The sequence below is a fragment of the Argiope bruennichi genome, chromosome 10 (genome assembly GCF_947563725.1).
Source record: "Argiope bruennichi chromosome 10, qqArgBrue1.1, whole genome shotgun sequence".
Classification (NCBI taxonomy): domain Eukaryota; kingdom Metazoa; phylum Arthropoda; class Arachnida; order Araneae; family Araneidae; genus Argiope; species Argiope bruennichi.
The window spans coordinates 5264041-5279058 of record NC_079160.1 but is presented as its reverse complement, the minus strand read 5'-3'; the positions used below and the strand labels follow the sequence as shown (position 1 = coordinate 5279058).

General features: G+C 26.1%; 1 protein-coding gene across 1 annotated transcript in view; it reads right to left on the bottom strand.

Moving 5' to 3' along the window:
• The window catches only part of LOC129988680 (1,4-alpha-glucan-branching enzyme-like), a 33009-nt gene extending 21012 nt beyond the window's left edge, over window positions 1-11997 (bottom strand). The window contains exons 1-5 of the mRNA XM_056096953.1: window positions 11732-11997; window positions 10255-10424; window positions 6443-6558; window positions 6235-6357; window positions 2913-3057 (exon numbers count right to left, since the gene is read on the bottom strand). Coding sequence (XP_055952928.1) covers window positions 2913-3057; window positions 6235-6357; window positions 6443-6558; window positions 10255-10424; window positions 11732-11832 — 655 coding nt within the window. The 5' untranslated portion in view covers window positions 11833-11997. The remainder of the gene's footprint in view (window positions 1-2912; window positions 3058-6234; window positions 6358-6442; window positions 6559-10254; window positions 10425-11731) is intronic.
• Window positions 11998-15018: the final 3021 nt, after the last annotated feature.

The window sequence follows — 15018 nt, the reverse complement described above, 5'->3', positions numbered from 1 at the left end:
GGGGAGCAAATTTAACTTTTGAAGAATTTCTGACATTAAAAATCCAAATAGAGTCAATCTTGAATCCGTGCCCACTCAACCCATTATCAGCCAATGCAGATGATTTTGGAGTTTTGACACCTGCTCATTTCCTGATCAATAGATCAATGAATTCGATTATCAAACTTGATTTAACCAGTTTTAAGGAACATCAACTTAAAAAATGGCAAGAGTTACTAAATTCAGGGGTGTTTGTGGGACCCCAAAAAATCCCCTGAAACTTTTACGGACTTACTACCGGCATTTTGGAGTTTCGAGAAGGGGGGAGGGGAGAAATGAAAAATTACAATTATGAAGTATTGAATGACCTAATTATAAAAGTTCAATGAATTACTTTTTTTGCAAAATTAATAACCATAAACTTTCAAACATATAAACTACTACATTTTATGCAAATATTTTAAATTACATGAATTAATTCTTTTAAAAAAAATTATCTAATTTCTGCTGCTTTTTTTAATTTTCTGATGTTTGTGGGCTTGCCTTTCTTTTGTGGTGAACTTCATAATTGCAGGAAGGTTGACTTTTATTTTCCTCATTTACAGTTGAAGAAATTTCCTCGAGAACTGCACATGCAGAGGTAGAAGCAGTTTGCTTTTCTGCTAATGTAGAAGGTTTTTAGGAGACTTTTATAGATGACTCATCTGAAATACATGTTTTTAAGTCCTCTTGATATGTTTTCCAACTTCTGTTCATATTCAGTAAGAGATCTTTGCGAATTGGATCAGTCATTGGATTTTTTGAGCCATATTTTTCACATGAGGTTTCTTTAGAAGCCATTAAATCATATTTAATAGTCTGCACTGCATCTAGGGAATCAATCTTAAGAGAGGTTCTATAGTCAGTGACAAGTGTGTCCATTAAGTTGAATGCACTTTCCACTAATGGGCCATGGAAGCAGCTAAGGCAGGCTTTGACCAATTTAGCCAATGTAGGATACTTATAATCATTTGTGAAATCATCTTTTAAATTAAAAACTTAAGACCAATATTTATCAATTGTACACTTGACTTGATTTCCACTTTCATCAGATGTGTAGAGCATTTCTTTGGTGATATCAATATCACTCTGGTGTAACCTTATTTCAGCTTCTACTTTTGACTTTTCATTATCACTAAAAATATGGGACATAAAAGATGATAATTTTTCAAAAGCTAATATTGTACTGGTTTTACCTCTTAGCCCTGGATCTAATGCTGTAAAACTAATTAGATATGAATTTTTAAGGGGTAATTTCTGTTTCATATGCTGAAATTTCAAAGTGAAATTCTCTTGCGTACATAAATAAAAAAATATTTCAATAAGCGAAACGAAAAATTTACACTTGCATCAATAAATGAAACGAAAATTTTACACAGCGGAGAAAAAAAAGTTGCGAAGCGATCAATGACAAATAGCTAATACGGCGAAAAATCCCCCTTCTCTACTTATTGGCGCCACGCCAGGAGAGATAAGACCTTTGAACCCAGAGTCACGTTATCGCACATCTAGTCGAACGAAGTCTCTCCCTTTTTTTTTCTGCCGCGCCTACTTGCCGAAAAGAATCCAGAAGAGAATGTCCGAGAACCGGGGGAATGAGTCATAACGCGCAATAAGGAAAGAACAAAAAAGTTTTTTTCGCCCTTTTCACGCATTATCACTGCCTTTGGAGAAAGAAAGGAAAAGTTTTCACCACACACACTGACCTTGCGTTTTTCTGCTTTCAAAGCAAACAAAATTACCCAGATCAAAATAAATAATTCATTATTATTCCTACTTCCTTTTGAAAGACGATCCCCGGAATTTCCGGGTATCGAAGTTCAAAATCCCCGGAATTCCGGGGTTTCCCCGGAGCACAAACACCCCTGTAAATTAGTGTAACAAATTTGAAAAAAATGGTACCGAAGTTACCTGAACAAATTGCAACAAAGAAATAAGGGGTATTAGAGAAATAAAATGTTCATATGGAAGATCTTGTGCTGTTAGTGAAGATAATTTGCTTACTTATAAATGGGCTCTGGGTAAAATTAAAGAAATCTATTACAGGAAGACAAAAAAATCTGAGTGATTCAGGTAAAAACCCAATTTGGTACACTTAAAAGGGCTGTGACTAAAACATGTGTATTGCCCATGCAAAAATGACTTTCATGTAAAGATATTTGAACATATATGTGAATTTATTGAATTATTATTGATTGTTGTCGAAATAACCATATTGAGTTCTTACTGTATATTACTTGTCATATTACATGTTTAATTGAATGCTTAAAACATGTCAATGGGGGAAGGGGGGATGTTCGTGCACTTTTCTGCCACTTGTCCAAATTACACAGAGAAAAAAATTGCGATTGGCAGCATTTCCATTTATGGAATTGTCAAGGAAAACCAAATCAAATTTATTTTCTTTACTCATCCCCCGACCAAATGAATATATATTTTGCTTAATTTTCAAGGACCAAATGAAAAAAGGGGGTTTTCCAGGACCCTGAGGATGGCAAAAAAGGAATTTGCATGGATTTTTCAAAAGCTGTTCATCTTTTTAATCAAAGGCAAAATAATATTTTCATAGTCTTTTCAGTGACTAGATTATCAGTGTCTAAAGAAGTTCAGCACTCTGCAATAATATTACCCTTCAATTAATCACTGAACAAAATTTTTGTTTGAAAATGATATTTGAAAAAAGATAAATCCATATTTCACAAATCTATCTATTAAAGATGTAAGAAAATGAAGAATACAGGACTGCAACTACCCTGAAAATTAAAAAGGAGTAATATACATATCAGAGATCAAAGCCATTTTAAGCCAATTCTTCAATAAATATTGTTCCCATTAATTTACTCCACACAATAAGATCACATGCATCAAATACACAAAACAGAAACAATACAAACCTTGTTTCTTTATTCTTGGAATGATATTTTTACTGAAATGAGAGTAACTAGCAATAGATTCCTCTTCTCCTGATACACCCACATGACATTCATATATTTTGAAATTATCAGGTCTCTTTGGTTTAGGATGCTTGAAAATATATCTCTGAAATTTAAAATGAATTAGATAGTTATATAAAGAAAAAAAATCAATCAAATAGTATTTTAAAGTAAAATGTTTTAATATTATTACAAACAACCATAATTAAAAAGTTCATTTTGTGTAGTATAATTTTGAATACATTAAAGAGAAAATTTCTGTTTTCACTGTAAGGCAAACATTATTCCTTTAGCTTAAAGGATAATTTCTAAATACAAATGTACATTTAAATTGTGAAATAGGGTAAACAAAACATTTAGAGAGGAAAAATTTTTAAAGTTTAGCAATGGTTCTTATTCAAAGTTTTATTTCAATTTGTTGAATCCTTAATGGATATACTGCACCAATATATCATCAAATATAAAAGTATCAGCAGTAAAAAAAAAAAAAAAAAAAAAAAAAAACTATTTTTGGTGTACATAAAAAAAAATGTCATTTCTGAGCAAAACATAATAAATAAATTTAGATTATAAAATTCTTCTTTTAAGATAGGGAAGACTATGATTAGAATATTTTGAGGAAGTTATTAAATTGATAGAAATGCTCTTAAGATGATGAAATCATTCACTTTTACAATAAATACAGAGAATATGTTGAGCATCATCAGAGAATATGTTGAACAGCATTGATACAATCACAGAAGGAAAAAAAAAATAAATAAATAAATAAATAAAGGAGCCACCTAGCTTTTCTCTAGCAATGTTTATTGTACAATCCTTGAAAAAGGTGTCCGTTGAAAGAGTTTAATGTACTCTTCAAGATTTTTCAATTAAAAGTTTCATGAGGAGCCCTCTTTATATTGAAATAAAAGCACACTTCCAAATTTCCAATGGCAACATCAACTTTTCTCATCAAATTTTAAAACCACATCATTATTTCCAGAAACCAAGTTTCATAAGTTTAAGTCTATTCATTTTCAAATTATGAGCTAACAATATTTTGACTTTCTAATGTTAAAATTAAATTTTGAACTTTTATTCACATCTTAAAAATTTATAAAGTTATTGACCTAAACTGTCTTTGGTATGAAAACATAAGGTATTCTACACATTTTGCATACATATTTAACATGAAAAATTATTTTTAATATGTGAAAAAATTATAAAATTAAAAATTTTAAATTTATTACATTTTTTAAATCTTTAATTTAATTAAAAATAAATTTTAAATTACAAAAAACAAATTTTGTCATAACTTAAAAAGCAAAATTATTTCATGGTGATATGTACAATTTTAGCTCATTCCTAGAAGTAGCTTTCACATTACATTAAGTTTTCTGTATTATTCTTGAAATAATAAGGGTGCATTCACAAATTTCAAAATATCAACAGCTTTTTTTATTTGTCACTGAAGTGGCTGATCATGCAAACCTTGCAACAAATATTTTCTGCATTGTTATAATATAAAAGCAAAGAAAAGGAAATTAAATTTTAAAAAATTGTTCCATTGCCATATTAGTTTAATAACAGTCCTTGCTTTTATATTTGGAGAGAATAGTCTCCATCCTAGTAACAAACTAGAATTTTTACTTTTCAGCTCATATAATGCCATTTACAATATATAACAAATTTCAGAAAAATGGGAATTTTATAATTATTACTTTCTGGGATTTAACTATTTAATTTTATACATTCTGACAACTTATTTCTCTTAATAATTTATGAATAGTAAACTCCATATTTTCTAACAAAAAAAGGTCCCTTTTATGTTTATTTAAATTTACTGATATTTAAGTGCATAGTATTTCTTACACACATTTCAAATTTTCTAAGATTAATTTGCTGTAATTATAATTATTGCAAATTAACTCGTAATTATAATTAAATAAATTTGTCATTATGATAATATTGAAATTATAATAAATTGTAATTGTTTATAGTTATAAACTATAATTATAATTAATTTAAGTGTTTATAATTATATTAAACTGTAGTTATAATTAATTTAATTAATTGTAACTGTTTATACATGTAATTATGCTTAATTATAATAAATTCTAGTTGAAATCATAAATAATATATTTAACTTTATATCTTTTATTCATACAACAAAACTTTCTATTTTGGTGTTTTCAGCAGAATGGAAAATTAGGCACGGATGCAATTTAAATGGACATCAAATGCTCTTAAATATTTATTTCCTAAAAAAAATTTAAATAATTCTAAAATTTTCACTATAAATATTTTTTTATGAATCTAATAGTAAACAATTTTACCATGTGTATGCAAAGCTTTAAAAAAAAAAAAAAAAGGTAAAAAAAAATCAATATATAAATATTGATGTCCTCAGAATATCTACATCTTACACATTTACAAATGGAAACAACCCCTTAACAGAAAATGTCAAATATCTTCTCATGTAATTATGGTATATGATTCATGGTAACATTATAAAAAAATTGTTCTCCAGATATTTTTTCAAAGGGAAAATCTATTCATGAATCAGAAAAGGGTGTTGCCAAAGGAAATTTCAAAGTTAATACAATTTTTAATAAGTAAGCAACCTCCTGCCACTACAAAACTTTTAGATGCATCTTTTAGCATTCCTTACTAACTTTTAAATGATATTTTTAGTTTTCACATAGGGCAATTGATTGTGAAATAAATCTGGATTGTTCTTTCTCTCTCTCTCTCTCTCTGCAACTGTGCATAGCAGTAATATAATTTTTAAGTTGCAGCAGTGAAGCTGAAATTTTGTAATAACAAAAGAGGGGTTGAAGTACATTTTTTTTTAGTGATGAATCTGTTTTGGCAAAATATTACCATTTACTTTGGCAATAGTAGAAATATTGTAAAGAGGAAAAGGGTGATATCAAAAGGAAGAGATGCTATATGAAAAAAGATACCAAAACGTACTGTAAACTTAAATAAGAAATTTTCGGGTAATCTAATTTCGATACCTTTACAAAATTTATATTTAGCCCTTGCTACTTAACATATTCTGCCACTGCACCTCATATAAATTTTAACAAATGTAATATATTTTTAAACTTAATTGTTATTCAACAATGGTGTACTTATTACAACTGAATAAGTGACATAATTAAAAAATTTTCAATATTTTGTAACATTTACTTTTGACAGAAAAAATGTATAATCATTACAAATTTTGTAAAACTGAGAGTTTTTATCTTAATCTTTTATTTTTTCCCTTCCCCCACTCCTAATAATAATACTCACCCACCTCATTTGGAGGAGGATTCCAGAATCGTTGATCATAAAGTACAGCTTTTTCAGGTTGAACTACATAAGTTGCCCATGGAGATAAACGATCTTCCATTTTACCATTTGGAGTTAAAATAACAAGCTGTTAAAAGCAAAATATTATTATATAGTTTGTTCCACATAAGTTTTTCATAAAAACAATTTTTAAATATAATCTATCTCCATACTTTAATGTTACTGTTATGTGGGATAGGACAAGATCCATCTGGATTTGGAGGTATTTCCAGTTCCCATTTTCCAAAATCAAGCTTCTTGAATGGATAACTTACTCTTTTCCAATCATCTAAAAAAAGTGACAAAACAATAAATAAACAATATATATTAAAAGTAAATGTATTCAAATTGTCTACAGCTGATATCAGTTTATCATGGGCCTATACAGATCTTGATGGATATGTTTTTTTAATTAAGTTCTTTATAATATTGTGCACAATCAAGATTTTTGAGAAATGAAAACACCTGCTCAATGAAAAAAAAAATAAGTTATCAGATTAAGGAAGAGGCAAAAACCAATGCCATCTGTAAATGAACTAGAATAATTGTGCCCCCATGTGAATATTAATGTTTTCAGGACGAATTTTTATATTACAGTAAAAATTTTCAATGTTGACAGAAAATTCTTGATAGTAATTAATGGTCAATTCTGGAAATGCATATTAAGAAAATTAAGCTAAGAATTCTTTATTTATTCTTTTAATTCTTAGAAAATGTAATAAAAATAAATGTAGTTAAATATAGCTCATGGATTTAAATAATTTAATTATCTGAATTATCTGGTTTTGAATGCCTATCCCTACTTTATGGGATAATTTAAAACCATTATTATTTATAACTGAACATTAAATACTGCTCATGCACTAAAAATATAAAACACAAAACTTTAAAAAGTATAAAAATAAATGTTGTACAAAATAATTCCTTAACAAAACTTAAAAGACAATGAAAAGAAAAAGTAGATGGAAGTAAGTATAATAGAGCAATATATCAATAAAAGAAATATATATATGCAAAACATAAATAAAAACATGCATACAAACACATAAACCACTATACACCAAATTCGACAAAGAATTCAAAGTCAAAATTTCGATTCTGAAAATAAAACTGCTAAAAAGCCCCCACAGATAGAAATTTAAAAGAAAAAATAAATACATATTAAAAAATGAAAAATGAAAAAGCAATAAAAGATGAGGAGAATATTAGGGAGCAGCAAAAAACAAAAAGAAAAATAATATTAACTAAAGTAGTTTAATAGAAGTTCCAAAACTTCCAGACTTTAATGTAAAAGTAATATTATTTACATGAACAAATATGAGAAAATTCTGAAAATGCATATAATTTTATTAATCATTGCATAATAATCATTTTTATTCAATGTTTATTTTTAATCAAGTGAAATCGCAAATGAATGAAAGTTGAATTAAATGTTTGTAAATGTATTATTTACAAACAAATGTTTGATAATATATTTCCAAACGACATCTGTAATAAAACAATTCTGCAATTATAGCTTTAAAATTTTCCAAAATTCATCAATGCTATGCAATGCCAAAGAATGTCCATCTGAAGCATTAAAATTTCAAATTCTACCAACATTTTTAGTTTTTTTACTGAATGCTGAAAGTTCAGAAATTCACAATTATTAAATGTTATTTATAAATGATACTGTTTAAGATTTCCTGATACAAACTGTTTCTTGTACAAGCTATAATTTTTATAGTAAATGAAACTTTTTAAAAAAATATCTGTTAGAAAAATAGTGTTATTTAAAATGTAAAGTGTGTTCAATTATTAATTACTTAAGTCACCTTAATTTTTAAAGAATATTTTACTTTATTTCAAATAATATTTAATATATTGAAGTTTATACAATAGATTTATTTCATCCATTAAAAAATTATCTATGTGTGAAAATTCATAGCATACAAAATTTATGTTATGTATATTTTGTTTATTCACAGTCTCTCATTCCAATTATAAATACCGTACATTTTAATCCTAGAAACTCCTAAATCATTATCAATCCTAAAATCATTGGCACTGCCACAGAAAAATTATGTTGCATTCATGTTTTAGGTTTAAAACACATATTCAATTTTTTATTCAAGTCATTTATCATATACTCAATTTTTAAATACCATTGCATTAAAATTTTTGTAATAACTTCAAAAGAATGTGTCTGGTCCAAAGCGGTTATCTGATTGTATTATTCTTCATAGAAAATTCATCAAAATGAAGTTACATTTCGTTAAATTTAACAAATTATTTTAAAATATTTAACACAGTTTTACTACAACATATTCTGAAAGAAAAGTAGTAAATATTCATTTAAGTTTTTATTGATGCCATTTATTATTAAATATTTGCCTATATTATTAAAAATAATACAGTTATGGTTTAAAGACAAAAAGGACCAATTAAAAAATATATATTGTATTAATTTAAAAATGGAAAAACTTTTTTCTCTGCCTTATAGAAATACAATCATTTAATGCTACATCTTCATATTTGTGATGAAATTTTCTCTTTTTGTAATGATTCATTATCCCAACAGAAGTCTGAGCACAGCCATTCTGTAATTTCACAAATCTACTGAAATATAAAACTTCTGATGAAACAGCAAACATCAAAATTATTGCACTGAATTTTCTTTTATTATATTTTTATACAACAACCAATATGGAAATATTAAAACAGATCTATTTCTCAAATCTAGGACTAGAAGTCACAAATTCAGTCATTCTTCATTCTGAAAAATATATCCATATTTGGTTCAGACAGGCTTTTGAAAATAAAAGCTTTTGCATTACATCTTTGATACATGAATATTGTGTTATTGAAGTGACAAATTAATTAAATTATAAAGAAATGAAAGCAGATTCAGACACAAATAATAAATTTTCATTTTAAAATTAAAATATCAAATTAAATCAACAAATTAAAGTGGCAGTTAAAAGTAAAAAGCCTTAGGATTTATTTATAATATTTCACTGAATAATTTTTATCAACATAGAAATCTTATTTCCCAAACACATAACAACATTTTGTAACCAAAATCGACAGAAATCAGCGAGATAAATATTTAAAATATATTAAAGGCTAAAATTTTTACTGTTTGATATACTTTATTAAAAATCAAAATTAAAAATAATCTGTTAAACAAAATAATCCATGTAAAATATTAAGCATTTGAAAAAAGTTTTTATTGATACGAGCAGGGTGAAAAATGATTTTTAAAAAACTGCTCAGAATTTTATAATTCGAAGGTAAAAAAGAAACACATATTTTAAAGAAATGCATAAAAGGTTAGCAAAGTAAATTCTGAAAAGTAATTTTTTAAGTATAATTACTTTAAAAAAAAACATGGTTAGCATTAGAATTTGTTAAATTTTACAATTTAAATTTCCAAATTATAAAATTACATTGCAATACTAAATATATTCATATACACATTATTATTAAGAGTAATTACAAGTTAAAGAACATAATCATTATTCATAGAGAAAGGCATAAAAATATGAATAACAAATTTGACCTGTGCTATTTAACATTAACAGATCAAGCTTTTTAATCGAAAATATTGAAAACTAGCTGGTATCCATTGTGATGCTGCTACAGAAGAAATCTTGTTTAAAATCTGAAATAGTTATCTTGTTTAATTAGGAATAATAGAATTTAATTATTTTCTTGCAATAGATGAATAAATTCATTGAAATTAAATGCTGTATAAAATATCAATAATATTTACTTTTTTTTTTTTTTTTTTACTTTAGATCTAATTATACTGTGTCTATATAAAGGGCAAGCAATAAGTTGGCAAAGTTTCATCACAATCGGATAAAAGGTATGGCAGTGCATAAAATCTGAACAAACAAATATTCATTTTTATATATTAGATAAGGATGCAACTGGCTCCAATAACATTGTATTTATTTAAATATAAAAGTTTAAAATTATTAAGGAAAAATTAATAGCATACTAAAATCTCCTCGAAGATAAACAGCTTCTGCACCAGGTGCCCATTCCCTGCATCGAATGCCATTGTTTTCAGTTACATGAATACCAAAATGCTTATAGCTGCGACAGAATTCAACCAATCCACCTTCATATTCATTAATTTTATCATAAAGGCTTTTGAAGCATCCATATCTGAAAGAAGGTGGGAAAATCTGAATAACAGAAATCTTAACTCCAAGTCATTATGCTGGTGCATTATTATTTATATTATTATTTATCTTTTTTTTTTTTTACTAAATAGCTTAAACATATAATCATTTAAAAATTAGTACTTATTTATTCCATAATTTTTACAACAAATAAAAAAAAAATAATGAGCGATTCTGGTACAAAATAAGATACACAATTTTTAGTACATATTTAGTAATAAAAAATCAAGCAGATCTTCATTGTTTTATGAAATCTATAGAAATCTTACATTTAAATACCTTTACACACTAAAATCCTCTTGGGATAATTAATATTTAAGTGATGTACTAGTGAAAATATCAAAATCTGTCTAAAGAAGAAATTTCAATGAAGATGCAATACTCTTCCCTAATTTTAAGTGACTAGCAAATATACCCATTCTATAACTAGATTTATTATTACTGTTTTTCCTTATTACCAATCAGTCCACATATTTTAGAATTGTAGACAAAATAGAATAAGAGAATAAACAATTTGCAAAGTAATTAGAGGAGAAAAAAAATCAGATTAAAAATGAATGATAAGCTAATTGTTTAGAGAACAACAATTATACTGTTGGTTAAAGAGAAGGGGAAGATGGTTTTCTGATACATATGTAAATCATGTAAAGGGTGAATTAAAGCTTCTTTCTGTCTTGCAAATCAAAATATTAAACACTAACTAAAGCAACTAACTAAAACTAAAGCAAATACAGGAATTTAACATTATATTTATTTAATAGATATCACTTGAAACAAATTGGCACCATAAATTATTAATAAACATATTATAAAATACGTGCCGCCTTTTCAAAAAATAAGTTTTTATATCTCAAAATAATAATTTTCTAAGAAACGACGATTTAAAAATACCTCAAAAGGAAAATGGAATTATATTTCCTAAAATTTCTAAAAACTTTAAAACATAAGAAAATTTAAAATTCCCACCTCAAAAAAAAAAAAAAAAAAAAGCTGCATATTATTCTGGAAATGCCTACATATAAGAGCAAAAATTGTATAAATTTTTTAATAAAATTTTCTACTTCACTTTGTATCGCTCATTATATTTACATTTTTCAATTTGTTTTATGCTCACTTTTAAGTACACAATCAAACGTGCAATAACAGCGAAAAACTCTCATTCTTCCAATTGCACAACGCGAAAGATATAAAATTCAAATAATGAAGAATTTGATATAAGTTTATATAATGATCATATATATAGTATATATATAAAGATCATGATTTAATTACGGTTTCTAAATAACTTACCGGCGTCGAATTTCTTTTTCGTGAGGTTTCAGATAAGGATCCAACTTAAGCAAATTTTCAATGTCTGGAACTTCTACGTCCATTGAATCTGCCGATGACATTTTTATTATAAGTTGTTTTTTTATGTCTGATCGGGAAATAAAAACAAAGAAAATTTCTTAAATTTTAGATCCAACGGACAAACTTCAGGGTCGGTCGTCGCGAAGTGGCAAAGCGACAACACTTTCACGTGTCTTCGATGTGTTTATTTATACGTCAAGGTCATAAGTTATATTATTGCCCTCCCCCCTCCCTCAAACTGAGATGTTTTCTTTCAAGAGCCAATACTTCGGAAAATGACAAAGTTCACATTCTACAAAGCCATACGAATTTTTTTTTAATTTATTTATTTTTATAAAAATAAGTTTTTAAAGTAATGAAGATAACTCATAATTTCAGTGACAAAGCTATACCGTCGTGTGCAGTTTGTTTTGGAATTATTCACATTTACGTTCTAAAAAAATTATAGTTTCAAAACAAATATCTCACATACTCTTTTGAGATGGAAACGAAACTCGCCAGCCTCTACGCAAACGAATGACTTGGATAAATAGCTGAAAATATGTAGGGAGTTTGTTCATTTGCGACCACAAATACATAGTGCTTCCATTTTAAGTAAAAGATATAAACTCTGAAAATTTTAATTTTCTTACATGGTATGGAAAAAAAAACTATCTGAGCATCATTTTGACAGAATTTTGAATTACGCTATGAGAAACATTTTTTATGAAATAATAGTGTCAAAAATAAACTGAAAGGAAAGATGCAGCGTGAAGTCACGTGATTGAATGTGACGGCTTATGAAGAGCGATAATGTTTCGCTTGTTTATGAAAAATCGAAAAGCAACTACGATACATTCTTTTCAGTAAATGCTTTTAAAAAATACATAGTATATCTAATTGTATAGTAAAAATTGCATGATATTTATAACAGTTCGCAATTTTTTTTAAAGTTTAATAAAAAAAAGTTTACATTAAAAAGCTACGAATGAAAAATGTAATTTACTGTCCATAAATTTATATATTTTTGCTAAGGTATATTTTAAATTCTATCAAATAAAAAATGGAAAAACAAATAAATAAATACCAATACTATGATTTAAATTTTTTTTAAAAAAAATAAGGATAAGTACTTGAGATAGCTGAAATTATTTACTATGGCAATTAAAAGGTAATCATTCAATAATTCAAAACATAGCTAAATTTTTTTTAAATGTTGATTTCTAAAATCAGTTTTTGATAGATGAAGAAGATTTAATTTTCGGGAATTATTGGAGTGTTAAAACCTTGTAAAATGAATAAAATACTCAAAGAATATTTTTGAAGGTATGATTATTAATAATTATTTTCAAAAAATCATAAGTGGATAGATTAGTAAAATTATTGCAGAAATTTACTTACATTGCATTACAATTTAAAGTTAAGCAAATGTATTCTTTTCTGCAGAAAGTTTAATTGTATAAATAAAATTAATGTGCAGCAAAATTTTCACTTTTTATCTCTGTTGGAATTATTGCCAATTTCATTACTATTTATTATTATTAATGGAAAGACTCGTTTCTTAATAATAAACAAGGAACCAATTTCAGTAATTTATAAATAATTTTTTACAGTTAATTCATTTTATTTAACAGTAAAACAAAGAATCAGTTGTATATTTCATATTTTTCACATCATAAGTCTGTAAGCATATTAGTAAACGAATAATAATCCACAGTGCATTTTATAGAGAAAAAAGGGTATTTGAAAAAATACAGCCAGATTTCAAAACGCAACATACGCAATGACATTTCATAAATTAACACCATTAATCTATGTTTTTATTGGTGCAAAAGTTTAAGTTAATAAATAAATCAACCCCATTTCGGGTTTAAAAAAAAAAAAAAAACATGATAATGTTGATTGGTTTGGCATACTCTCGGAAAATTGTGGCGTGCATAATGCAAAAATTGTTCAAAAGCCATGCAGGATAAAAATGTTGGACCTATAACTACAAATTATTAGATTTGTAATTAAAAATTAGTTAAAATTTTCATGCTTTACTATAAAAACTCCGAAGAATATTAATATACAAAAAGCATTTTTACAGCATTTTAAAATCCCCCAAAAAAATAATAAGTTTTTCGGTGAAACCAATTTTATATCCGTATAATTATTTTCTTCCGCTTCAATTTTAATAACATTGTTAAGTATATTTTACACTCTCTTTCGTTCTTAGAGCGTTGGGACAATATTAAATTCAAAATTTGCATGCTTTATAAGGAAGAATAGATTTCAAAAAGACGAGGCAAGGATAAAGCATCATCATATTATCTGTCAGGTTCGAATTTCATCTAAATGAATTTTGTATAATTTTTCAATAATTATTCAAATATTTGAGCTTTTGTTTCAGAATGTTTTTTTAGTTTTTAGCTTTATTACGAGACATAAAAATATGAAGATTTTTTAAAAAATTAGATTTTTATTTAATCTGTCAGGTTTTTATACCAAAAATTTCAAAAAGAATATTATAATTTTAAAAAAAACTGACAAATTATAAATAATAATAATAATAATAAATAATTAAACATAAGAAATTGGGTTTAGCTGTTTAAAAAAATAAAAATCATTATGTTGTTGATTGATTTAAATAAAACTTTCAATAGATTTTATTGGCATTGATTGGGAGATTCATTTAGTTTTATTGGCCTTCTTTGATACTAACAAGCTCTAAGACTCAATTAAATAAAAAACAAAGATCTTTACTCTTTGGATATAAAATATATTTAAAATAAAAATATATTTAAAAAAATAAGTCTCAGATAAAGGTTATTTATTACCAACGATTTTAAAATTTTAAAGATTGTTGTAATTAAAAGAAAGAGCAAATGAAATTTTGGTAAACATTTTAAACCTTTAATTTATTTAAAATAATTTCTATACTTCATGAATTTTCACGTTTTGTACTTCTACTTTAATTTCGACAAACAGAACTGATAAAGATGAAAAATAGCTATGTGGACACCCAGAAATACGTTTTGTTAAAGCAAAATTCCATTACATAACCCTGATCTTTTTATTTATTCAGTTGTTTATTTAAAATATCCGACGTAGATTTAAGAAAAATTAATGATAATTAGGTAAGTTTTTACTATAATTTTTCAATAGCTGTTTTTGCTTAAAAATTTTTTTTGCAAACGGTTTTTTTTAATCACAATTTTTTTATACAAGACTTATTAATAATGTAGAGACTAATTACTATGTAGTTA